This window comes from Phyllobates terribilis, unplaced genomic scaffold (genome assembly GCF_046119375.1).
Source record: "Phyllobates terribilis strain yellow unplaced genomic scaffold, ASM4611937v1 Scaffold_3__8_contigs__length_932513732, whole genome shotgun sequence".
Classification (NCBI taxonomy): domain Eukaryota; kingdom Metazoa; phylum Chordata; class Amphibia; order Anura; family Dendrobatidae; genus Phyllobates; species Phyllobates terribilis.
This window is the reverse complement of record NW_027362763.1, coordinates 306,697,344-306,724,908: the sequence shown is the minus strand read 5'-3', so window position 1 is coordinate 306,724,908 and position 27,565 is coordinate 306,697,344. Positions and strand designations below refer to the sequence as shown.

General features: G+C 42.9%; 1 protein-coding gene across 4 annotated transcripts in view; it reads right to left on the bottom strand.

The window, feature by feature from the left end:
- Nucleotides 1-2,503: 2,503 nt before the first annotated feature.
- Nucleotides 2,504-27,565, bottom strand: part of USP13 (ubiquitin specific peptidase 13) — a 182,497-nt gene continuing 157,435 nt past the window's right edge. For all 4 annotated transcript variants that reach the window (XM_073674963.1, XM_073674966.1, XM_073674965.1 and 1 more), the window contains exons 14-21: nucleotides 19,527-19,615; nucleotides 19,286-19,408; nucleotides 16,459-16,485; nucleotides 12,604-12,747; nucleotides 12,132-12,292; nucleotides 7,422-7,584; nucleotides 3,187-3,271; nucleotides 2,504-2,817 (exon numbers count right to left, since the gene is read on the bottom strand). In XM_073674963.1, the coding sequence (XP_073531064.1) occupies nucleotides 2,724-2,817; nucleotides 3,187-3,271; nucleotides 7,422-7,584; nucleotides 12,132-12,292; nucleotides 12,604-12,747; nucleotides 16,459-16,485; nucleotides 19,286-19,408; nucleotides 19,527-19,615 (886 nt within the window). In that variant the 3' untranslated portion in view covers nucleotides 2,504-2,723. The remainder of the gene's footprint in view (nucleotides 2,818-3,186; nucleotides 3,272-7,421; nucleotides 7,585-12,131; nucleotides 12,293-12,603; nucleotides 12,748-16,458; nucleotides 16,486-19,285; nucleotides 19,409-19,526; nucleotides 19,616-27,565) is intronic.

Genomic DNA, 27,565 nt, shown 5'->3' with positions numbered 1-27,565 from the left:
GCACCGTTCTGCATCCTCAATCCACTTGCTACACACCAGCCCTTACCGCTGCCTGAATTGAATCCCTGGGCATGAATGTAGGAGCTCTGCGAATGCACAGTACACACACGTACAGGCACTCTGATCCCTCGCTTGACGCTGGCACCCCCATAATGTACACATGATCACACAAGTGCCAGTGGCTGTGTGATCTTGCATGTAGCAGGGGGAGATGGCTGCAGACAGTGAGGGCACTCTCTCATCCCTCTCTCCTGACACAGTGTGCTTGCTTGCTGGGGGCTACTGCAGTGTCAATGCATACTTGTAAGTCTGTGGATTCAATTCAGGCAGTTCTCGCACAGTGTATGGCAACAGAACAGCAGAGCTCTGTACACCGTTTAGTGGCCGCTCCCGGGTACTGCAACTTAGCTCCTGTTCACATAAGCAGAAGCTGAACTACAGTACCCAGGAGCGGCCATTAAACAGCTTATAGAGCCCAACTTTTCTAGCATCATACACGGTTTTCATTCAGCCGTTGCCGCCAGAACTGATCGATGGGAGGGTTTTTTGACAGACCCCCAACAATTTCATACTGATGATCTATCTTATGGATAGGTTTTGAATACTGAAGTAGTGGACAACCCCTTTAGATTGATACAAGCCATTTTCTAATGGAAGCTAATTCTAAGAGCTCCCTCCCCAATCAATAGGACATACTGGTGTACAATGTCAGGGTCGTCTGCTGAAGACTACCCCTTTAAAGTGATTTCGTTTAATACTAATTGCCTTCTGTAAACCAACTGAATTTGGAGAATGATTCACTTTTAAAAATGGAAGGAAACCTGCCATCATTTTTACAGTTGTTAAACTGCTAACAGTGGTATACCGGATGTAGGGGTGCACGCATGGATCAGATGCTAATTAAGAGAGGCAAAATGTGGTGGCAGCAGTTTAAAGGGAACCTGTCACCAGTTTTGTACTATATGAACTAAAACTATCACCTAATTCAGTGCCAGTGCTGCACTCCATAAATGCTCATACAACCCCCTAAGACCCTCTGTAGACCTCCCAAAAGCCTTTTTAAATTCTCCCGCACTGCATGGTAATCTGGTCGGTCCAGAGGGATGGAGAGGCCCAAAACCTCGCCCATCGGACCGGACAGACCGGATTACCATGCAGGGCGGGAAAATTTAAAAAGGTTTTTGGATGTATACAGGGGGAGTCGGGGGTTGTATAAGCATTTATGGAGTGCAGCACAAGCGCTGAATGAGGTGATAGTTTATAGTTCATATAAGAGAAAACTGGTGACAGGTTCCATTTAATAACCGGAAACCTGATGCCTGGTTCCCTTTAGAAACCTGTACATATCTAAGTGTAAAACATCACGCCTTGATAGAACGTCTTCTTGGCAAATATCCAGGGAATTGAAGCTTTGCTGAAATATCTTGGAGGGCATCAACCACTGGAAAGTTGCATAGCGACTGAATGGCACAGACCCAACTAGAGACAGAATATGGGAAGTATTTGGAATTTTGGGGGTTTGGATTAAGAATTCAGCTCTACTAGATGCTGATGACAAGCAGTAACATGCACCAGAATAGAAGGGGGCAGATTTATGTGGAAGATGAAGGCAATGGTTTCAATAGAATTATCTCCTGATTGTCCGGGCTTGGTTTCTCCTAATCCTAACTTTTAGAAGGAGCCAATATTCTATATAAAGTGTCATCTCACTTGTATTTGATTTGTATAGTGCGCTGTCAGAATAATATTGGTAAACAGATCTCTGTAGTTGGCATAGAAAAGACGTCATTCCTGCTTCTTCTACCTTGGAGGGGCATCGGCACCAGTTCAAGCCTGAATATATTTGCTATGGAACAGCAGTAATAAAGGGTAAACACTACAAATGAAGGCTGCGAGGGTCTGCACAACCCTACGACTCGCAAAGTGCTCTGTGATCCTCGCCGAGCCGGGTGATTCTGTATGTCTGTTTTAGATGGGAAGTAATCCTCCTTACTGCCATGGCTTCACAGAAGGAAATCACAAGACAGTGTGAGTGCATATTCTCAAAAGGGTCCTAATACTGAACTACATCTATAACTTTGCCAGCAAAGTACACAGATTGCAAAGAAGGATTTAGCAGAGGCTTAAGGGAGATTACTAAAACAAAAGAATAAGAGATGGAGAATTGGATTCATTCTCTCTATATATCCCTATCTATTTATATTCTTGCCTATCTATACCTTTGGAAACATTTGCATATTTCGTCTACATGGGTGAACGTTCGTTACCGGGGACAAGTTATAAGGCTTCTTAGCTGTTGTATACACCCAGGTCAGAGACCGGCATCAGCTCCATGCACAGACATATGGTAACAGTGCCACCTGCTGGGCACTATTGAGAACTGCAGGCAACACAGTCGAATATAGTGAATTCATAGCATCAAGTATTTCAAATGGTCAATTCTTCCAAGAGAAAAAGCATTCCTAACGCTTGTAGTAAAAGGTAACACACTCATCCTTTCCCATTTAAAATTGCACAAAACACATTTATGATTTTGTGTAGTCGAAATTTCCAGTATTATGCTGAAAGAAGCATCAAACATTAGTTTTCTTGAAATCAACTATAAATACTGTAGGTTTCTCTGTTTTTTCTGGCAGTCCTTCATTCTTGCATATGTAGCTCTTTGCTGAGCTGGTATAAACTCTTCGGCTTTCTACGGGCCTTTACGCTCCTTTTGTTAAGGCTTAACAAGCTATCCGATGGTAGAAGTAGAGGTAGCCCAAGTCTTTAGGTGGTCGTTCAGATGCGGAAACTTTATGGTCATTGTAAATCACCCATCTGTAAAACAAAAATTAGAAAATCATCTATGCAATGCACTGATCGAGATCATGAACACAGAAATGCTGCCCTTGCTCCCAGTATGCCTGACCCAGCGGCTGGAGATCAGAGCCAAGGGTGGACCACTATCAATTGCGCAAAATGCACCATGAAAAGAAAATATGCCACCAAAATGTGGAAATTACTCAAGGTTTGTGGTGTACAAATAAAATTTCTGAAGAAGTATTACTGAGTAATGCACAGGGGTAGTGTGAATAGTTGGCAAACAAGTTCATTAGTGCAGACTGACTATATAGAGATGTGATCATTGCATAATGCGATCAATATCACAGAGCGCCATGTGTAACCAGCAGACTGACTCATATTTACCTTCCTTCTTTTTTGATATGACACACATAATGCCCAGACATCGTCGATGTTCCGATATGGCTGATAAAGGCAAATAGTTCATACCCTGGGGAAAACAGAAATGAACATGAAGATCATCCATTCAACAACAAAAACATTTCTTGAGACAGTTTGCCTCCATCTAACAGCCTGGGACAGGAAGAACCATTGTAATTCAGGCATTATGGTTTTAGTCTTTACCTGTCAGATATGGATTTTTATATTTTCGTCCTGCTAATGTAGGAAAAATACTAATATTGGATCCAAACACATCACAAGGTCAAGACTTTTGGTCTGGTGAAAGGTCTTCTTTAAAGGAAAAGTGGTCACTGTCTGCTCATATTTTATTCCGCTTGCTCTCATGAGTATTCCAGTTTTTTTGTTGTTGTTTTTTTAAAAGGCCATATAGTTTTAGAGATCTAAGCTCTTTTTATTTAGTGCACGCACGCACACACGCATCATACTAAGGGGAGCATCGTGAACATAATAAATCTGACCGCCAATGACCTGGTAATAGATCCTTTTTGAAGCCAAATCCAAGCTGCAATTATTCATACCAATACAGTTTTTTGTAGCAATTGACCTAGTAACTGTTAAAGTGTCTCTCACCACTCCACCATATATACAAGAATGCTTGGCTAATTTAAGCATTAATGTGTTTTTCAGGCCATGTGCCCATGTATCGTTTTTGTAGTGTTTTTACGGCCGCGAAAACGCTTGTAAAACCGTCTGCCATGCAAAGCAATGTGAATTTGGATGTCCTGTGCACATAATGCGCTAATTAGCGCACCAAATTCGCATTGCGTTGTAAAACGCAGCATGACCATTTCTACCGCGATTATGCTGCAAATTCCCGGCCATTGAGGAACATTGAAACCCAGCAAACCCGCAGGTATATGTGGATTTGCTGCGTTTCAATTAAATTCAATGGCCGCGAATTTGCAGCGTAATCGCGGTGCATGTGGTACCCAGGATGAAGAAGAGACTACAACTCCTCTTCATCCCGGCTACCACGCGGTGAAAAAAAGAAATAAAAAAGTTAAAAATAAAAAAAACCTGTATACTCACCTCTCCAGTCTGCTCCCGGCGGTGTCCTCTCTCTTTGGCATCCCGCGGTGTACAGTCATGGCCAAAAGTATTGAGAATGAGACAAATAGTAATTTTTCCAAAGTTTACTGCTTCATTTTTTGTAATGGCAATTTGCATATACTCCTGAATGTCAAAGAGTGATCAGCTTAACAGCAATTACTGTACTTGCAAAGTCAATATTTGCCCAGAAAATGAACTTTAACCCCCAAAACACATTTCAACATCATTACAGTCCTGCCTTAAAAGGAGCAGCTAACATCGTTTTAGTGATTGATCCATTAACACAGGTGTGGGTGTTGATGAGGACAGGGCTGGCGATCAATCAGTCATGATTAAGTAAGAATGACATCACTGGACACTTTAAAAGGAGGCTGGTTCTTGGTATCATTGTTTCTCTTCAGTTAACCATGGTTATCTCTAAAGAAACACATGCAGCCATCATTGCACTGCACAAAAATGGCCTAACAGGGAAGAGTATCGCAGCTACAAAGATTGCACCTCAGTCAACAATCTATCGCATCATCAAGAACTTCAAGGAGAGAGCTTCCATTGTTGTCAAAAAGGCTCCAGGGCGCCCAAGAAAGACCAGCAAGCGCCAGGACCGTATCTTAAAACTGTTTCAGCTGCGGGATCGGACTACCAGCAGTGCCGAGCTTGCTCAGGAATGGAAGCAGGCTGGTGTGAGTGCTTCTGCACGCACTGTGAGGTGGAGACTCTTTGAGCAAGGACTGGTTTCAAGGAGGGCAGCAAAGAAGCCACTTCTCTCCAGAAAAAACATCAGGGACCGACTGATATTCTGCAAAAGGTACAGGCAGTGGACTGCTGAGGACTGGGGCAAAGTCATTTTCTCTGATGAATCCCCTTTTCGATTGTTTGGAACATCTGGAAAACAGCTTATTGGGAGAAGAAGAGGTGAGCGCTACCACCAGTCTTGTCTCATGCCAACTGTAAAGCATCCTGAAACCATTCATGTGTGGGGTTGCTTCTCAGCCAAGGGAATCGGCTCACTCACAGTCTTGCCTAAAAACACAGCCATGAATAAAGAATGGTACCAGAATGTCCTCCAAGAGCAACTTCTCCCAACCGTCCAAGAGCAGTTTGGTGCCCAACAATGCCTTTTCCAGCATGATGGAGCACCTTGCCATAAAGCACAGGTGATAACTAAATGGCTCATGGAACAAAACATAGAGATTTTGGGTCCATGGCCTGGAAACTCCCCAGATCTTAATCCCATTGAGAACTTGTGGTCAATCATCAAGAGACGGGTGGACAAACAAAAACCAACAAATTCTGGCAAAATGCAAGCATTCATTATGCAAGAATGGACTGCTATCAGTCAGGATTTGGTCCAAAAGTTGATTGAGAGCATGCCAGGGAGAATTGCAGAGGTCTTGAAGAAGAAGGGGCAACACTGCAAATATTGACTTGCTGCATTAACTCATTCTAACTGTCAATATAACCTATTGGTACTCATAATATGATTGCAATTATATTTCTGTATGTGATATAAACATCAGACAAACACTAATAAAAACCAGAGGCCAGCAGCTCATGTGAAAATATAATTTTGGTGTCATTCTCAAAACTTTTGGCCATGACTGTACTGTCAGGACCTGCGGTGACGTAATTTAGTCAGCTGATGGTCACGCGACCGCTGACGTCAGCGGTCAGGTGACCATCAGCTGACTAAATGACGTCCTGCTAGTACACTCCGGGACGCCGAAGAGAGAGAAGAGAGAGGATCGCCGCCAGGAGGAGACTGGAGAGGTGAGTATACAGGTTTTTTTTATTTTTAACTTTTTTTTTTTTTTTTTTTTTTACTATAGGTGCAGCATTTAAAGCATCTAAATTGGTCACACAATATAAATCCATGCCAGTTGTTTATATTGTGTGACTAACTTATCAAGCACTTTTCCAAGTGATGCTCAAAATCGCTTGGAAAAGTGCTTGAAAAAACGCATGTGAAAATGCATGTAAAAACGCTTCTCTCTGGCAGAAAAAAACGCATGTAAATCTGCATGCATTTTTTTCGGCCAGAGAGAGGCAAAAACGCTCTGCATCAAATCGGCTACGTGGGCACATAGCCTAATGGGGAAAGGGGAGAAAGACGCTGCCGGATACCTCTGGTAGTGGCTTATTTGCCCTTAGAACAAAAGAATTGGACATTTAAAGTTAAACTTATCTCCCTACAAATTGTCTCTTCAGAGAGGAAGAGTAGGGGAACTCTAGTGCCACCTATAGGAAGTAGCAATCCTAAAAGTCAATAGTGATCCTTTAACGAGCCTTATCACATGACTCAGAATAAAAACCAAGACCAGCCTCATCTCCCGGGACATCATCTGTCAGGGAAGAGCCAGGACACATCACACAGTCATCAGTTCAGCCAACTTTAATCCAATGTGTTTGGGGTTATTTTTTCTTTAAAGTTAGCTTTTATCCCCAATCACATAGGGCGAATGTGCGCAGTGTATATATGGAGCAGGCTCAGGAGCAGAGCCCGCTCCATCCAGTGCAAGTGCTGGCTGTGTTCTACAACAGTTCAAACTCTTAGCCAACAAAATAACAGCAGCATTTAAGAGGTTGGAAATGGGGACTCATCAGCCCACCCCTAATCAGTAGCAGGGTGACAATATCATTGTACCGGGGGACTACTGGATAAATGCTCAGAACTCCATCAACAACAAGAAAATCTATAAGTTATAGCTCTCATAATATAGGGACTGAAGGAATTTTTTTTTGCTTTTTTTAATTTATTTAAGTCCTACTATACTGACCCATATAAAAAAAGTTATCGGAACATTTTTACCACAAAATAAATAGTGTAAAAACAAAACCAAAAAAAGTTATGGAGGAAATGCTGGCTAATTTTTCAATTCCACCTCACTTGGAATTTTTATTTCTACGTTTTAAATACCTTACAATGTAAAATGAATGGAGTCATTCAGCACTACAACATATCCAGCAAAAAGCAAGCCCTCAAACAGTTATCTCAACAGAAAACTAAATAAATAAAATGATGGCTTTTGAAGGGTCAGGAGGAAAAAGAGAAAAAACAAGGGGCTATTGATAACATCACTATATAGAAGAGTGAGTATAAGCCATCAGTAACAAATAGCACAGCTTCTTACTTCCATTCCCGTCTTTAACTCGAGGTCCTTCTTCATTATTAGTTAGGATCCCATTTGATTGCTGATTGTTTTCATCATCCACAGACTGTGAAGTATTTGCAGCTTCATCTTCACATTCAGGGTGCGAGAATATCCAGTCCAAGGCTCGTTCTAGATTGTTGTTCTAGGATGGAAGAGGAAAAAGTTAGTTTATGAATATCTACATTTAAAAAAAATGGCTTCTAATTGATGACTTTTCCCACTACTGGGCAATGCATCTATCTTGAGAACAATGGCCCAATGTGTGCTGCCCAGTAATGAGGAGGTGGTCGTGCATGCTCGGCTCTCCGATCCATTTCATGGGAGTCCCAAAAACTGCGGTGCCAGTGTGTTTGGCAATTTTTGACAGAATCGTGTATGCTTGGCCACCTCTCCACTGCCAGCAGTGGACGCTAAGGGTATGTGAACACACGTGTTTTTTCTGCACGTTTTCTGCACCAAAATCTGCATGAAATCTGCTGATATCTTTTCTCTGGCAGGAGATTAGCTACGTCAAAAATGCAGGTTTAGCTGTGTTTTTAGTTGTGTTTTTTGCTGTGGTTTTTTTTGTTAAATTCTGTCTCATGTTCATGCTAATAAAGTTTAGTGACTACTGGAAAAAAAAAATGTTGTCTGTCATTTCTGGCCCAAAACCGCTGCAAATACGCAGCAAAATACACAGGTGCATTTTTTGATGCGTTTTTTGCTGCGTATTTGTAGCGTTTTTCATCCCCCCATTACTTCTTATGGGTGAAAAAACGCTGAAAAAACGCGGAAAGAAGTGACATGTCACTTCTTTCAGCGTTTTTCTAATCACTGAAAATACACAGCAAACAAAAAAGCAACAAGTGGGAACAGTGAATTCTGGTTTCTCATACACTTTGCTGGTACTGCAAGATGGCCGCTGAAAATTTACATAAAAATCTGCAGCAAATACGCAGCAAAACACAACGTGTGTGAACATACCCTAAGGCTCTGTTCAGAAGCAGATCTTGCACTCATTTTTTACAGCTGTCCTCTGTAGACTGAACATATTATACTCTAATTTTAGAGTTTGGTTGTACAATATATTTTGGTGTTTGTTTTAGTACTATGCATTTTCTATATAACAAATAAAAAATAAAAAAAAAGCTTACCTCTGTAATAATTTCTTATGGCGACCTTCATACTTCTTAAAGGGAATCTTTTGGCAGGTTTTTATTAACTCATCTGAGAGCAGCATAATGTAGGAAGATCTCAGAAAGCTGAACAAGCCCACACCACAGCTTTTTATGTACAATGTCTATTGACAGTGTACTACTCATCAGAGGAGGGGGAGTGGTCGGACCAGGGCTCACATGCATTGTGGTTCAGGCAGTGATAATCTCCTGGTGATAAAATCTTCATTGTATGGAAACAACAGCACACAGCCTAATAAGTGACACGTAACTGAAATCTGTGTCTCAACTGCTACCTCATGCTGTGCGCAGATTACATAGCATAAAACTGCAGACAGATTCCCTTTAAATGGACATTAATGGTCTTCTGCAGAATAACAAAATCTCTTTCCAAATATGCTATGAGGGAATGGGTTAATAAAAAGGGTCACCTGTTCAGGATCTTCTTCTCTTGACCTAAGAACAGGTTGGTTGCAAACCTGTCCTACCCTGCACTACATAGACAACCCATCGGATCGGCACTTTGGTCAATTTCCCTGCACTATACCTAAGATTACATTCTAACAAGCAGGGATTGTTCAAAGCGGACAACCCCTTTAATGGGTTCTGTTCATTAAGGAAAAATATCATAGCACCTTTCTGTTATGTAATCTGCTTGGTCTACAGAAGTGGTGAGGGTATTTACAATATGCCATAAATTTTATATACAGTACAGACCAAAAGTTTGGACACACCTTCTCATTTAAAGATTTTTCTGTATTTTCATGACTATGAAAATTGTACATTCACACTGAAGGCATCAAAACTATGAATTAACACATGTGGAATTATATACTTAACAAAGAAGTGTGAAACAACTGAAAATATGTCTTATATTCTAGGTTCTTCAAAGCAGCCACCTTTTGCTTTGATGACTGCTTTGCACACTCTTGGCATTTTCTTCATGAGCTTCAAGAGGTAATCACTGGAAATGGTCTTCCAACAATCTTGAAGGAGCTCCCAGAGATGCTTAGCACTTGTTGGCCCTTTTGCCTTCACTCTGCGGTCCAGCTCACCCCAAAGCATTTCGATTGGGTTCAGGTCTGGTGACTGTGGAGGCCAGGTCATCTGGGATAGCACCCCATCACTCTCCTTCTTGGTCAAATAGCCCTTACACAGCCCGGAGGTGTGTTTGGGGTCATTGTCCTGTTGAAAAATAAATGATGGTCCAACTAAACGCAAACCGGATGGAATAGCATGCCGCTGCAAGATGCTGTGGTAGCCATGCTGGTTCAGTATGCCATCAATTTTGAATAAATCCCCAACAGTGTCACCAGCAAAGCACCCCCACACCATCACACCTCCTCCTCCATGCTTCATGGTGGGAACCAGGCATGTAGAGTCCATCCGTTCACCTTTTTTGCGTCACACAAAACACACGGTGGTTGGAACCAAAGATCTCTAATTTGGACTCATCAGACCAAAGCACAGATTTCCACTGGTCTAATGTCCATTCCTTGTGTTCTTTAGCCCAAACAAGTCTCTTCTGCTTGTAGCCTGTCCTTAGTAGTGGTTTCCTAGCAGCTATTTTACCATGAAGGCCAGCTGCACAAAGTTTCCTCTTAACAGTTGTTGAAGAGATGTCTCTGCTGCTAGAACTCTGTGTGGCATTGACCTGGTCTCTAATCTGAGCTTTGGTTAACCTGCGATTTCTGAGGCTGGTGACTCGGATAAACTTATTCTCAGAAGCAGATGTGACTCTTGGTCTTCCTTTCCTGGGGCGGTCCTCATGTGAGCCAGTTTCTTTGTAGCGCTTGATGGTTTTTGCAACTGCACTTGGGGACACTTTCAAAGTTTGCCCAATTTTTCACACTGACGGACCTTCATTTCTTAAAGTAATGATGGACACTCATTTTTCTTTACTTAGCTGCTTTTTTCTTGCCATAATACAAATTCTAACAGTCTATTTAGTAGGACTATCAGCTGGGTATCCACCAGACTTCTGCACAACACAACTGATGGTCCCAACCCCATTTATAAGGCAAGAAATCCCACTTATTAAACCGGACAGGGCACACCTGTGAAGTGAAAACCATTTCTGGTGACTACCTCTTGAAGCTCATCAAGAGAATGCCAAGAGTGTGCAAAGTAGTCATCCAAGCAAAAGGTGGCTGCTTTGAAGAACCTAGAATATAAGACAAATTTTCAGTTGTTTCACACTTTTTTATTAAGTATATAATTCCACATGTGTTAATTCATAGTTTTGATGCCTTCAGTGTGAATGTACAATTTTCATAGTCATGAAAATACAGAAAAATCTTTAAATGAGGTGTGTCCAAACTTTTGGTCTGTACTGTATATAATTTTTTTCTTCCCCAAAACATCTACAACCCATTTGAGCCTCAGCTGACATTTCCAGAAGTATCTCCTATTATGTGGTTTTATACATTTAGTGTTGGAGCCAGTAGTTTAGAGAAATAACGCATATAACACAATGGAGACTGTGACAAGAAGAAAGATGGCCTTTCCTGCAACTAAAGTATCATTATTGCAATGTGTAATTCCCTCCTGGATAAATGCTACATCATATTGTATTTTTCTCCTGTGACCAGACATTGCTAAAGTACAAGGTCGCAATTGAACGTCAATGTAGGCAGCATTGTTAGTGGTCCATATCATCACAATGTTGCCCTGCAGGAAATTATATCTTTTACTACATATTCAAGTCCTATCCAGGTACATTGACCCTGTTTAAAAGGAAATTTTACTAATGAGTAAGTAGAATGCATTTACCCATCTGCATATGAGTCTAACTCCTTAGAGCTGGAATTTCTATAATTATTCAGTGAGGGCTTTGACCACATCTCTCCATTATTAGCTGGCAGTGGCTAATATAGAAACTGTCAGGATGTAGAGGAACCTGCTACATTATGTATTGTGCATGATGTTGCTTTCTTACTTTGAGCCACAGTTCTAAGCCACCAGTAACTATAGTAGCCCTAATGATGTCTTTTTTCTTAAGTCCCAGGAACATGGTTACATGGGAACTACTATTTACCATGTTTTGTTTCATTTTCTCCCAGACACTATACCACAGCATGATTTTATGCTCCTTTGGAAGCCCCTTTCAACTGTTGCGCAGTAAGATCAGTTCAGCACACAACATTATATGCACAGGACTTTTCTTGTCGGAGTACAGAGATGGGGAGCAGAGATGCTCAGACAAGGGAATTCCCGTACTCTAATTGTTTGAATATAGTGTAAGGATCCTGTTGAGCAGCAGTTAAAAGGAGCTTTTAAAGTAGCATAAACTTGGCCCAGAAAACAGCACTACAATATACTGTTTGGTAGAGACGAAAGTAATATGAGGCAATTTAGCATTTCCCAAATATTCATAACTTTGCAATGCCAGGAGGATAATAAACCTTTTTTTCTAATTGTGTTACTCTTTAAAAGTATCTTTGATAAATACAGATCATTAAAAATACTACTTGCACCTTACTTTATATTGCAGTGTACTGAAGCTCCATGTTTTTTATGCTGTAAAGTAACTTACTGTTGCCCTCAATGCCTGAAAAGCTTGGTTTCTCTGGAAACCCATGGATGTGATGAGAGCTACGATTTCTTCTGGTGGTTGGTTGATTTGTGCGGATAATCCATAGGATGGTTGGGCTGAAGCAGAAGCACAACCAGGGATGTTTAATGGTTCTGCAAAATCTAATGAGAAACACAGGATGTATTTATTTCAAAACTGCAACCTTTTATTGCAAGGCATATGTCCTAAAAAGCAAACTGTGAAATAAAACGTTTTATTCGCCCAAGACTGAACCTATGTCCCCAGTCTCGACCTAAAACTGAACATATGCCCTGTTTGAATAATTTGTAATCACATGAATTAACAGACTACCCAGTATTTCCATGATCTATTCCTATAATCTTAGGGTCCTTAGAAATTCTCAATTAACGCTAAAAGCAGAGCAGGTTAACAGTTATTTGTTCCTTCGCAGCCTCATTGTTACTTTACTGACCAGGTTCTTCCATGTGCGCAATTATCCAGTTGAAAGCTAATTCTGCACCCATGCTTCCAGTGTAGTACACAGCCTTTCGGCAAGCCTCCAGAGGAAAACCCATCTCAGCCAGCTGCATGACTGAAGATTCGTCTATGTCAGGAGCTGAAATACATTGGAGGAGAGGCCATTCAGCATTCCAGATACTGGAGCCATTGCTTTGTGCTTATGATATGGCAACATGGAATACAGGTATAGCCAAAGCCATAAATTACAAACACAACAACTATAGCTACACCTAACAGGAAATTATTTAAATCGTAGCCCCGGTTGAAAATCATTATAAATATAGCATTACTAACAGAATAATATACTATGGAATATACATGCCCCCTGACGAAGCAAGGATGAAACGCGCGTTGGGGCGCCAGGATCACATGCTACACTAGCTTCACGGACACTTAAGTATTTCTTCTTTTTCTTCAGTATATACCGTATGTCTTGCCACTGAGACTTCAGTTTGCCTAACAAGGACTAGCAAGTTCTTTATAATTATTAGGACAAGTAAGGATACAACATAATTGGGATTTGTGTATAGTGATACTATATGTATTTATGTCATTATTTCTAAAGTGGTCCTCCATTGGGTTACCCTGTTTAATATGTATTTGTTTTTAATTGTACAAATTTAATATTACATTTTAAGAGACTACATGCACCTATTTTGCTTTGCTCTTTTTGGTGGTGCTCTATGGAATGGAATATAAATATGTAATTGCTGTGGCAATAATGTATTTTTTACATTGAAGATTATGCTGAATCAATTGTTTTTAAGCCTTTTAATACAGTACACAAGGGCTAAGCTTTTAAAGAAAACCTATGAAAGGAAATACATAAAAGGTCTTTTAATATACATTAAAGAAAATAGTGTGCTGGCGGAAAACCTCATGAAGCCTGACGCTGCCCTACTGATCCTATTAAGGTTCCATTGTTTAACTGTAGAGGATGATTTGAATCCAAAAGGACTTGAGAAAATTGAAAAGAGTAAAGAAGGTTTTCATTTTTTTTTTAAATCTATAGTACATGTGAAAATAAGAAAGTTCGTAATATATTAATAATATATATTTTATAATATATTTTAATCAGAGAAATCTGCGTATTTCTCCTACTGGATGGATTATTTATTTCCAGAATTCACAATTTACAGGTAAAATCTGTCGTCAGTGAATAGAGACTTTCCAAATACTGAGATACTATATGACAGTTGGTGCTCATAAAGTTCTATAGAGACCTGTTAACAGTTACAGGAGAACTTGCAGCAGAATGTTTGCCTCCAGTTCTTCCCTCCTTTTCTCCATATAATTTAACAACTGTCATCTCCCATCTTAGTAATAGGATAATCTGTCTCCACTGAATTCAGATTTTACAGATGAATTGAGAGTGAATGATCAGTCCAGGAGGAGAAAGAAGCAGATTCCTCTGATAAGATATATTACAACGTTGCTTATTTTCATGTGCTATTAACTTATTGAATAAAGAGTAACCATCATTTTAACTTTTAATCCCAACAGACATATCTAATGGCAATTGTGTATATCTATATAGATTATGATGAGCCAACTCACAATGGATATCAGAATGACTGACTGCAGATTTTTCTTCGTAGCCTAGAAACCCCCTTTACAATGTGACAGGATACTGTGCAATCATGACAGTGTGCAATATGCACACTGTCACGATTTTCCAGCATTCCCTGCACGAGTGGCGGGTCACATGTCTGTAAGTAGGTGATTTGCTTGCGACCATTTGCCAATTAGATTCTTCTCCACCTCTCTCAATGCTCCAAGAGAAGAAACGAACAATCTCGTTGGTACGTGACCTACCTGCAAATCGCATACCTGCGGACATGTGACCGCCCTCTTGCGCTGTTAATACAGGGGAATCATGAGTGTGTGCATTGCATATGCATCCGTTTTAAACATTTTTCCAACTTTTCTTACTAAGGGATATTTTACATTGAATTTACCCATTTCCGTTTATTTTCCTCGTCTAGGACTGGTCTAGAATCAATGGTTTGGACTGGCGATGGCCTTCTTTTTTAAATGTTTTATTTTTATTTCTTTTTTTTTTTTAATTCACACCTTGTGTCTCCAATGAGGTCACAGAAGGCCATTTGAACATATTTTAACATTTAAATACATGTTTATTGATGCACTTTTACCCTGTAACTAGAGCTGGACTATTAGCAAATCCAAGAGGCTGATTTTTGACCTGTAAATGGGGCTAAGATCAAACAACTGCTGCTTTCTCCTGCATCCCGACAATCACATGATCTCTAGGACAGCAATAGGAAGCAATATTTCTGCTTCCTAAACTGTATATACAATGTACACAGCACTGAATAAGCACTATGATCAGGAAGGCAATTTCTAAAGGAAGTCTCTCGCTAACTATCAAGGTCATTGGATTATATGTGGCCTTTTAGGTCATTGGGGTCTGTGGTAGTCACTACTATTAAAGGGTCAGAAAATGTAAGGTGTAAGATATTAAACACCCATTTTTTCAGCAGCAACACCATTATTCTGACAATTGTGAGTACAAACTAAGAAGAGAAGAAATAATGAGGCAACGGGCACTTTAAAAGGATTTTTACATTTCCAATTGTTGGTTGGGTCCCCTGAAATGGGCTGATCATAAGTTGCCCTGCTGATGGGACCCTTTAAGAATCAGTTGCTTTGTCTTCCTCTACAGATTACAAGTGCTTAAAGAGGTTGTGCAGCTCCTTTCCCTTCTGCCTCATGTAACATTAGGCAAGGGGAGATTTTGAGGCACACCGAGCAGGACTGTTGGAGAGCTAGAGAGATTGGGGTACGCCCTCTCAGCTCTGTCTAAGTGATAAAGAACCCCTCAACTCAAAGTTTCCAAATAAAATATTTGAAAAAAAGTGTTTAACCATTTCACCAATTCAATAAAAAGAAAAATAAGTACTAAATGTATGAAATACATGGAAGTCCTTATATTTAAAATCCTTCTCCCTTTATGGGATCGGTTTCTCCCTGTTGACATGATTATTTTATTGAACATAATGTAAAGTTACAGAAAGGAACATTACTTAATGGTAGGAACACTGTGGATTGTGATGAACATAGCCACAAGCCATCTTTATAAAGGATTCTTTTTCTGTCATTAGTTAGGACTAAAAATATACGGAAATTTTTTCAGGAGTTTCCTTAAAGGGGTATTGTAAAGCTGTCTCTTGAGCAGCTCAGGTCTCTGAAGTCTCCTTACTTTCTGGTTAATTGGGGCGGGCACTCCTCAATGAGTGATAGTTCTCGTGAGGGGCTCCATTTTGCTACAACACATTAACAGTCTGTCAGTGTCTGTTTTAAGTCTACACGGTTATCACTATATTTACATTTAGAGATAACAGGGACTTTGAACAATCACACAACTCAGGAAAGTGAGAGCCCAGATTAGGGGAATTGCTCTGAAAACTGCCCATGCTGGGGCCGGGGGATTGTGATTCTACAGGTCTGATAACAGCACCTTGGTCAGGAGCTGAAAGGGAGGCGGAGTGGGTAACTGCTGTAACAAAATCAATGAGCTGGAGAGAGCTGACTGAGATGTTACGTGATAACTCCTCCTCGGTAATGTAACTGCTGTGCACACTTGACCAGGTTCTGGTGAACAAGCTCCTTGGAAACAAGCTGTACAATACGCAAGATAAAAGCAGTCATTGCCGTCTAACTAAAGAAATTTAAAAACAAAACATGAGCATATGCCTTTAAGTCTACTTTCATTATATTGTATATACATTAATTAACATGCACTGAAGTATCTGTATGTGTAGATACATTGAGATGAGTATTATCATACCTTCCATGAAATGGTTCCTGAAACAATCTGAAAATAAATAACAGAATTCAAAAGATGTCTTTAATCTGACAGCAGAAAATAAAACTAAAGACGTAAATGCAAAGAAGCACCAACATTTTTGTGAGGTCTGGCGGTACTTAACTTCTGTTATATAGTAGTGCTGTTAAATTGATTTCAGGAGTTTTACTTCTGATTTACGAGTCCCCATTTCATTCATCAGCCGTACTATGTGACCCACAACAAGAATGACACATCATCTTCAGTATGGACTGGAAGTGAGACTTGCATTGCATTCCTAGGAGATTCAGACCAGGGCTCTCTTCGAAAAGCTACAGTCATATATCTGCATGAATTTTTACATCCTTCAAAAACAGATAGTTTTTCATCCATGGGGCATCCGTGTTGAATCAGTCTTTCTTTTGTTTGTTTTTTAAAGGGAAGCAAGAATTCTGACCTTTAATTTATCAACTGACTCTTAACAAAGGGATCAGTTTTCATTCTGCGTTCCATTAATTTTTAATTAAAATACACAGTAGGTTTTATACGGATCCCCATAAGTTTTAATGTCAGACTCTGATCCACAGAGGGGATGGGAATAGAGAATGCTGAGTTTTTAAAACGGATTTGTGTATGGATCAATGGAACTATGGGTCAGCGTGCTGTCCGAGATAAAAAGAAAAAAATAAAATAGACAGCACATGGAGCTATGACATGAATGTTTATGGAGACTGACTTTTGATCTATACAGAAGAAGGTGTAGGTTTCAGATAGTCAGAGTAAGGTCACGTTCACACGTTTAGTATTTTACATCAGTATTTATGAGCCAAAACCAGGAAGTGGTGACGTGTTTCTATTATACGTTTCCTCTGATTGTTCCTCTCCTGGTTTTGGCTTAGGGCTCTTTCTGAGTCCGGTACGTGTGGTGACAGTTTCCACACGTACCGGAGACACTGACACACGCAGACCCATTCAAATCTATGGGTCTGCGCACACGTCAGTGTGTTTCCACAGACCGTGTGTCCGTGTGCTCTACACGCTGACATGTCCGTTTTTTACACGCTGCACAGTCCGCAAAATGTCTCACAGTGGACACACACGGATGACATCTGTATGTCATCAGTGTGACATGTATCGGCGCCTGGGAATCAGCGGTACAGTTAGCCCTGTTCCCAACCGCTGGGTGCTGAATGCTGCCCTCATCATTGTCCCTTGCTCGCACTGTGATCAGCATGAGCAAAGAAATATGTTGGGAGTAGTAGTCAGCTCCCGCAGTGTCCCTGTGTAAAAATACGAATAAAATAATAAAATCCTTATACTCACCTGTCTGGAGATGTCCCCTGCTGTAATCCATGCGACCGCTGATGCCAAGGAGCCGGGGAGAATGAGCCGCACCAGCGAGCTGGCCCCGGACCTCCGATGAGCTCAGTGAGTGACAGGACACCGCTCCTGAGCTCAGTGCAGCTCCGGGGCCTGCTTGCTGGAGTGGCTCATTCTCCCCGACTCCTCGGCATCAGGGGTCACATGGATTACAGCGGGGGACATCACCGAACAGGTGAGTATAAGGATTTAAATTTTATTTTTACACAGGAACACTGCGGGAGCAGACTAATACTTCTAACATTGTCCCTTGCTCATGCTGATCGCAGCGCCAGCAGGGGACAATGATGAGGGCAGCGTTCAGCACCCGGCGCTTGGGAACAGTGCGAACTGTACACGGATTCCCAGGCGCCGGTACGTGTGACCCTGATGCAGCACACGGGTTGCCACACAAGGAGAACACGGACATCTCCGGTACAGGTTTTTCCGGTACCAGATACATATGGATGTGTTAAACCACTCTTACAAATACGGAGGTAAAATACTGAAAGTGTGAACGTGGCCAATGGGGCATTTAATGTAGCTGAGGAACGAATGGAGGCTCATAAATCTGGAATGAAGAACTCGGTAAAAGAATTAATGGTCCTGTTTCATAAACTATACGATAAGCACTATACCACACATTTTTAAATTACAGCTATGAAAGTAAATATGACAGCTGAATTATACTGCCTGAACAACGGGCAACATGAATCAAACACTGTCTCTGTCTTTTCAGGCAGGTAAATGTTACCCCAAAATGGTATCAATAATAGCGTCAGCTCAGCGCACAAAAAATAAACACACAGCCACATACTCCAAAAATCTGAAAGCGTTATGGGTCTCGGAAAATGGCAACACAAGAAAAGTTTTTTTTGTTGGTTTGTTTTTTTTTTACAAATTTCCTAATTTTTTTCACCACTTAAATGTAAAAAAAAAAAAAAACTATACATGTTTGGTAGCTGCGTAATGCTGACCTGCAGAATCATATTGCCAGGTCAGTTTAACCATATAGTGAACAAGGTAAATGAAAAAAAAAATTGTGAAATTGACCTTTTTTTACAATTTCAACGCATTTGGAATTTTTATCCCACTTTTCAGTGCATCACATGATAAAATAAATCAGGTCAGTCAAAAGTAAAACTCGTCCCGCAAAAAAAAAAAAAATCAAGCCCTCATATGGCTATGGGGATGTAAAAATAAAAAGTTGTGGGTCTTGGAAGAAGGAGAGGAAAAAACGAAAACAAAAAATCAGAAAATCGTCCGGAGGTGAAGGAGTTAAGGAGAAACTGGTCTTTCCCCACATTGCTTGCAAACTATTCAAACCCAACAATCAAGCAACAAAGCAAATTATCGAGTTGTCCTGAAACTATAAATTTTATTTTACTTTCCATTCAGAGGATGAGTTCATCCAAATCAGTACTGCCTCAAGTGCATGCTTCATGAATAGGATGTGAGCATTTCCTCCTACCTTTGGGGTCATCTGGAATCACAATTGGGGGGGCAATGTTAGGGAGCTCTTCTTCTCCTGGCTGCAGACCTTTTCCTCGGAGAGGATTAACATCCAAGATATCAGGCATATCTACTACTACATCTGAAAACCATAAAAAGCAGTAAAAGAAAAAAAAACAAATTTATTTAAAAGTAGAATACAATGAATGATACAACCCAGAACTTCTACATGATATATTATTAATAACAAAGTCGCCTACCAAGTTTTTTGGGTACCCAGTCAAGTCCAAATGTAAACTTCTTTATCTGGATTACCAGTAATTCTGGGAATGAAGCAAAACGAGATGTCCTAGAAAAGAAGAAGGACATATTGTGTAAATCACCAAAATATCTTAAAACCTTAGGTGGGAGGATTAAGGCATACACGGTTACATTCATTCTTCATCTTTCCATTTTCACAATTTCAGAATGATAGCTAACTAGCTATCATATAAAACATTAAAAAAAATGTTCATTTTATAAAATAGTTATCTAGCATAGTCTCATTCAGGACTATTTAAAAGGTTTGATTCTATTTCAGCTGTCAAGTACATAGTCCAGCATGTGGTTATATATAGAAGTAATAGCACTGGACCAGTAGGGTGGACAAGGCGATTCAAAACCTAACTATTTATGAATTCTCCCCTTTTTGTCATAACTTTCTCCTTCTGGTTTCCAATATTCCATCACTACATTATTCCAGGAAGGCAGATTATTATAGAATTTCTCTTATTGTTGTCTTGTGTCCTTTGTACTTTACTGTGCAGCTGGTCTAGGGCTATTCCGGATCACAGCTTCAGAACTCCTCAGTGGTTGATACCATTTAATGGCCAACTGAAAGGATGGTAACAAAAGGCAAGCTTTCTAGACTACTCAGGTCTCTTCATCAGGCATAATTTTTTTTTATATTTTTCTAATCCATTGGCCAACATGGTACAAATCTATATATTTCCAGATTCAGAAGGAAATGCTGGACTAGCATAGTTAGGGGCTGAAGCACACAGAAGTGTTACAGCATGTTATGTTTTGTACACAGCATTGATAGGACTACCCCAGGATGCATCATGTCTCCACTGAACCCCTGTAGGTCTCCGATTTCATATGGACAAATAAACATAGCATGTACAGAGGATGATATACATCTCATTGTCTCTAACATCATGTCTGATGATTCAATACTCAATCTTTCTAAAATTGAACTTCTCACATTTCCTCCCTCTACTAATCTACCTAAATCTGATATTTCCACCTCCATTTGTGGTTCTACCATAACTCCCAGGCAGTATTCCCATTGTTTAAGGGTTTAGTGGTCTCAGATCTTTCCTTCACTCTCTATGTCGTTACTTGCACACTTATGTCTTCTGAAGCTTAAATACCTCTCCAGAATCCACCTTTTTTAAGCACTGAAACTGCAAATACCGTCACATATCCATTCTCATCTTGACTATTGGAACTCACAACTAAATCAGTCTTCTGCTCACTAAACTCTTCTGTCTTCAATCCATCCTGAGTGGGCTAGCCAGACTCATATGTGTCCACCCGCCACACTGATGCCACCAACCTGTGCCAGTAATTTCTGCCCATCTGCTACAGAATTCAATATGAACTTCTCAATCTCACCACAGTGTTGCACCTCCCTACACCTATTCCCTTGTCTCTGTCTACCACCCAACCTGTGCTCTGCTAATCTAAGACCAAGATCCTCTATAGTAAAAATCTCTCATTCCCATCACCAAGACTGTTCTCGTGCTGCACCAATTCTCTGGAATGCACTACCCAAAACAATCTGGTTAATTACCAGTGTCCACTGTTTTAAGCACACCCAAAAAACACATCTTTTTACGCAGGCCTATCACCAATAATCTATATTTCATCAGTTTGTCCCTTCCCCCATTTCTCCATAGAACATGGTTCCTTCTTTGAACAGCTTTCCCCACAACCTCCATGCACTCAGTAGCACTTTATAATCTGTACATACAGCTATTAGCTGGTGTCTGGTAATACAGCTTGACGTGTACAGTTTTATTGTACATTAAAGGAAAACAGCAGCACTGGATAAAAATATACATGTAGGAAAGATAAAGAAATTGTGTTGACTAAGCTTCGACAGCAGGAAGAGATCTGGACGAAATATATATACTGTATATACACTGCTCAAAAAAATAAAGGGAACACTTAAACAACAGAATAAAACTCCAAGTAAATCAAACTTCTGTGAAATCAAACTGTCCACTTAGGAAGCAACACTGATTGACAATCAATTTCACATGCTGTTGTGCAAATGGAATAGACAATAGATAGAAATTATTGGCAATTATCAAGACACCCTCAATAAAGGAGTGGTTCTGCAGGTGGGGACCACTGACCACATCTCAGTACCAATGCTTTCTGGCTGATGTTTTGGTCACTTTTGAATGTTGGTTGTGCTTTCACACTCGTAGTAGCATGAGACGGACTCTACAACCCACAGAAGTTGCTCAGGTAGTACAGCTAATCCAGGATGGCACATCAATGCGAGCTGTGGCAAGAAGGTTTGCTATGTCTGTCAGCGCAGTGTCCAGAGGCTGGAGGGGCTACCAGGAGACAGGCCAGTACACCAGGAGACGTGGAGGGGGCCATAGGAGGGCAACAACCCAGCAGCATGACTGCTACCTCTGCCTTTGTGCAAGGAGAAACAGGAGGCGCACTGCCAGAGCCATGCAAATTGACCTCCAACAGGCCACAAATGTGCATGTGTCTGCACAAACGGTTAGAAACAGACTCCATGAGGGCCCGACATCCACAGATGGGGGTTGTGCTCACAGCCCAACATCGTGCAGGACGCTTTGCATTAGCCACAGAACACCAGGATTGGCAAAGTCGCCACTGGCGCCCTTTGCTCTTCACAGATGAAAGCAGGTTCACACTGAGAATATGTGACAGACGTGACAGAGTCTGGAGACGCCGTGGAGAGCGATCTGCTGCCTGCAACATCCTTCAGCATGACCGGTTTGGCAGTGGGTCAGTAATGGTGTGGAGTGGCATTTCTTTGGAGGGCCGCACAGCCCTCCATGTGCTCGCCAGAGGTAGCCTGACTGCCATTAGGTATCGAGATGAGATCCTCAGACCCCTTGTGAGACCATATCCTGGTGCGGTTGACCCTGGGTTCCTCCTAATGCAGGACAATGCTAGACCTCATGTGGCTGGAGTGTGTCAGCAGTTCCTGCAAGATGAAGGCATTGAAGCCATGGACTGGCTCGCCCGTTCCCCAGACCAGAATCCGATTGAGCACATCTGGGACATCATGCCTCGCTCCATCCACCAACGTCACGTTGCACCACAGACTGTCCAGGAGTTGGCGGATGCTTTAGTCCTGGTCTGGGAGGAGATCCCACAGGAGACCATCCGCAACCTCATCAGGAGCATGCCCAGGCGTTGTAGGGAGGTCATACAGGCACGTGGAGGCCACACACAATACTGAGCCTCATTTTGATTTGTTTTAAGGACATTACATCAAAGTTGGATCGGCATGTAGTGTGTTTTTCCACTTTAATTTTGGGGGTGACTCCAAATCCAGGCCTCCATTGGTTAATAAATTTGATTTCCATTGTTGATTTTTGTGTGATTTTGTTGTCAGCACATTCAACTTTGTACAGAACAAAGTATTCAATGAGAATATTTCATTCATTCAGATCTAGGATGTGTTATTTGAGTGTTCCCTTTATTTTTTTAAGCAGAATATATTATATAAATATATATATATATATATATATATATATATATATATATATATATGTTTCTCTTCTTTTTTTTTTATTCTTTTTTTTTATTATTTAACATGATACGTTTCTCTTCACTGGACCAGAAAGGTCGTATTACCTTTTTTTTTTCTGAAATTGAAAATTTAAGAGATTGGGAGGTGGAGGAAGAGGAGGGGGCTGAAAAGGGTAGAGCTCGGGGAAAGACACAAGAATAAGAATGAAGGGGTTATGGGATGCAAGTAGTGTGGCCAGAATAATGGAAGTCACGAAAAGATATGTAAAATATTATAGCTATAGCTATGGGAAAGTTGTTGATATATTTGGGGGAGGGGAGGGGGGGATAAACTGCAGCTCTATCACCAAAGATCAGACATTAGGTTTGTAAAACTCTCGCAGAAATCTCAGGATAAGAACAACATACCACTAGGCCAGGGGTCTCAAACTCAGCTGGGAATATGGGCCGCACACGGAAAAACATTTAATTTGGGGGACCGCATTATTTGCATGACAAAGTGACATTTTTAGTGATACCATTTTATTTTCTATACACCTTTTGAACTGGTCCTCATCTTGCAGACATGGTCTCCCCTCCAGGTCCCCCATATTGCAGACATGGTCTCCCCTCCAGGTCCCCCATATTGCAGACATGGTCTCTCATCCAGGTCCCCATATTGCAGACATGGTCTCCCATCCAGGTCCCCCATATTGCAGACATGGTCTCCCATCCAGGTCCCCATATTGCAGACATGGTCTCCCATCCAGGTCCCCCATATTGCAGACATGGTCTCCCATCCAGGTCCCCCATATTGTAGACATGGTCTCCCATCCAGGTCCCCCATATTGCAGACATGGTCTTCCCCGTCCCCCCCATACAGCGCTCAGGGTCCCAGTCCCCCCCATACTGTGCACAGGGTCCCAGTCCCCCCCATACTGTGCACAGGGTCCCAGTCCCCCCCATACTGCGCACAGGGTCCCCATCCCCCCATACTGCGCACAGTGCCCCCCCTCCCCCATACTGAACACAGGTCCCCTGTGCTGGATTTCACATGACAGAGAAAAAAAAAAAAGATTCTCACCTGTCCTCTGTTCCCTCGGTGTCCTTTCTGCACCTGTGGCCCACAGGCACAGACCCCGTAGACTCTCCAGCAGCCGCCGACATCAGCATTGTAATGCAGTGTATTGCGCGCAGAGACCGGCTCTCTGCACAGCAATACCAGTGTCGGCCGCCGGCCTATCAGAGGCCAGCAGCTGACATCTGCGCATGGCAGTGACGTCATACGCCGCTGCGCTGGGATGCAGATGTCAGCTGCTGGTTCAGTGACTCCCTGATTCCTAGAGCATATGAAAGTGTGATTGAAGACCTTGAGATATCTGACCACAGTCCAACCAGCGTTAAGATAGAGGATAGATGTCAAAGAGGGACAGATATCTTGTGGCGGTTCCCGACGTTTTTACTTAGAGAGGAGAATTTTCACAGGATACTGAAGGAATGGTGGGTGGAGTTTGCAGAAACGAACAGAGAACATGAATTAAATGTCCAAGTGACGGGAACAGTCTCTGGGTAGAAGGGCAGGAGGTCACGGCAAGTGACGGGGACAGTCTCTTGACAGGCGGGTGGTCACGGCAAGTGACGGCTAAGCCTCGAGATAGGCTAGCAGGCAGGAAGCAGGTGGACGCTCCCAGGTGAGCGGGCAAGAGTCTCTGGACAGGCAGGTGGTCACAGCAAGTGACGCCTAAGCCTCCAGATAGGCTAGCAGGCAGGTAGCAGGTGGACGCTCCCAGGTGAGCGGGCAAGAGTCTCTGGACAGGCAGGTGGTCACAGCAAGTGACGGCTGAGCCTCCAGGTAGACTAGCAGGCAGGTAGCAGGCGGATGCTCCCAGGTGAGCGGGTAAGAGTCTCTGGACAGGCAGGTGGTCACAGCACGTGACGGCGGAGCCTACAGGTAGGCTAGCAGGCAGGTAGAAGGCGGACGCTCCCAGGTGAGCGGGTAAGAGTCTCTGGACAGGCAGGTGGTCACAGCATGTGACGGCAGAGCCTCCAGGTAGGCTAGCAGGCAGGTGGCAGATGAGCGCTCCCAGGTGAGCGGGCAAACAGATCCATAGACAGACTGTCAGGGCTGGTAGGCAGACTGTCGGACCGCAGGAATGTAAGCAGATAGACAAGTATCAGGCAGGTATCAAGCAGGAATCTGGCAGGTAACTGGCAGGTATCTGGTAACGGGACCTGAGGGCTGAAGCAGAGTGATAGGCTATGCAACAACATTGCTCGGGCACCTCCATTTTGGAGGAGGTGCCTTATATATGGGGAGGTCCTCCTTAGGACGGCGCGTGTGGCCCCTTTAAGAGAGGGGGAGCGCGCGCCCTAAGCACAGTGGCCGGGAAGCAGCGCGCGCTGCCAGCAGAGCGGGAGGAAGACGCCGGGCACGGAGCGGAGAGGTGAGGGGAACAGCGTCCCTGCCTAGCAGGACGCCGACGCTACAGTACCCCCCCCTTTAGGCCCCCCCTTTTTTAGGCCAGACAGAAATTTATCAAGGATGAGAGGGGCATGGATGTTCTCCCGGGGCTCCCACGTTCTCTCCTCAGGACCAAACCCCTTCCAATCCACTAGAAAAAAGGTCTTTCCTCTTACCCTTTTGGTGGCCAGAATGTTCTCTACCTCAAACTCGTTTTCAGCGGAAACCGGAGCAGGAAGCGTACCTGTAGACTTGGAAAAAGAGTTAAGTACCACGGGTTTGAGGAGAGATACATGGAAGGAGTTAGGGATCCGCAGGTTGGCTGGGAGTTTCAATTTATAGGCCACCGGGTTGATTTGTTTGATAACTTCCAGTGGGCCGATGAACCGAGGCTCTAACTTGTAGGAAGGAATCTTGAGCCGGACATACTTGGACGAGAGCCAGACTTTATCTCCAGGACGGAATTGTGGAGGATCCAGGCGTTTTTTGTCAGCGTGTTTTTTCATCCGCTCGGACGACTGAAGGAGTGCAGATCGGGTACTCTCCCAAATGGAGGAGAATTCGTTAACGAGAGATTCCGCAGCCGGATTGTCCACCGAGGTGGAGACGGGAAATGGGATCCGAGGATGCTGACCGAAGACTACAAAAAACGGGGATTTGGAGGAAGATTCGCTCTCGTGATTATTGTAAGAGAACTCGGCCCATGGTAGGAGATCCACCCAGTCCGAATGGTGGGCATTAACGAAGTGCCGGAGGTAACTGGTCAGGATCTGATTGATCCGCTCCACTTGACCATTGGACTGTGGGTGGCAAGCGGAGGAGAAGTCCAGGGTGACGTCAAGCAGCTTACATGTGGCTCTCCAGAAGCGTGAGGTGAACTGAACCCCACGATCCGACAAGATGTGGAGGGGCAGGCCATGGAGACGGAAGATGTGGCGGATAAAGTCTTTAGCCAGCTCGGGTGCAGACGGGAGGCCTGGCAGGGGAATGAAGTGAGCCATCTTGGAAAAGCGGTCAGCGACCACCCAAATGACCGTACAACCGGCAGAGACAGGGAGATCCGTTATAAAGTCCATAGCTATATGCTGCCACGGGGCAGCAGGTACTGGAAGAGGAAGGAGGTGACCGGCTGGCAGATGTCTCGGAACCTTGTTGCGGGCGCAGGACACACAGGCTGAAACAAAGTCTATTACGTCCTTGTGCAGGGTAGGCCACCAGTAATGCCGGGTAATAAGCTGGAGGGTCTTTTTCTGACCGGCGTGGCCAGCTAGCTTAGACGAGTGACCCCAGTGTAGGACCTTCTTCCGATCAGGTACTGTTACGAACGTCTTACCGGGAGGGAGACGATTTAGATTCACGGGGGCCACCTGCATTACTCTGGCGGGATCAATGATGTGCTTAGGCTCCTCCTCTAGATCAGACACCAGGAAGGATCGGGACAAGGCGTCAGCTTTGATGTTTTTGTCTGCCGGGCGAAAATGAAGAACGAAATCAAAGCGGGCAAAAAACAAGGACCACCGGGCTTGGCGCGGGTTAAGTCTCTGGGCGCTCTGGAGGTAAGCTAAGTTCTTGTGGTCCGTGTAAATAATTACCGGGTGAAGAGCCCCCTCGAGCAGGTAACGCCACTCCTCCAGTGCCAGCTTAATGGCCAATAACTCTCGGTCTCCTATAGAATAATTGCGCTCAGAAGGGGAGAAGAGTTTGGAGAAGAAGCCGCAAGTTACCATTCTTCCGGAAGACGACTTTTGGGCAAGTACCGCTCCGGCTCCAGAGGAGGAGGCGTCCACTTCCAGGAAGAATTGTTTGTTGCCGTCCGGACGATGCAGCCCCGGGGCGGAAGAGAAAGCCTGTTTTAAGGAAAGAAAGGCTTCCTCTGCTTCGGGCAGCCATTCTCTGGGATTAGTGCCCTTACGGGTGAGCGCAGAGATTGGAGCAGTCCGGGAATAGAAGTGCGGTATGAAGAGGCGGTAGTAGTTGGCGAAGCCCAGGAACCGCTGAATAGCCTTCAACCCCTCTGGTCGGGGCCACTTCTGGATGGCAGACAGTTTCTCAGGATCCATTCGTAGG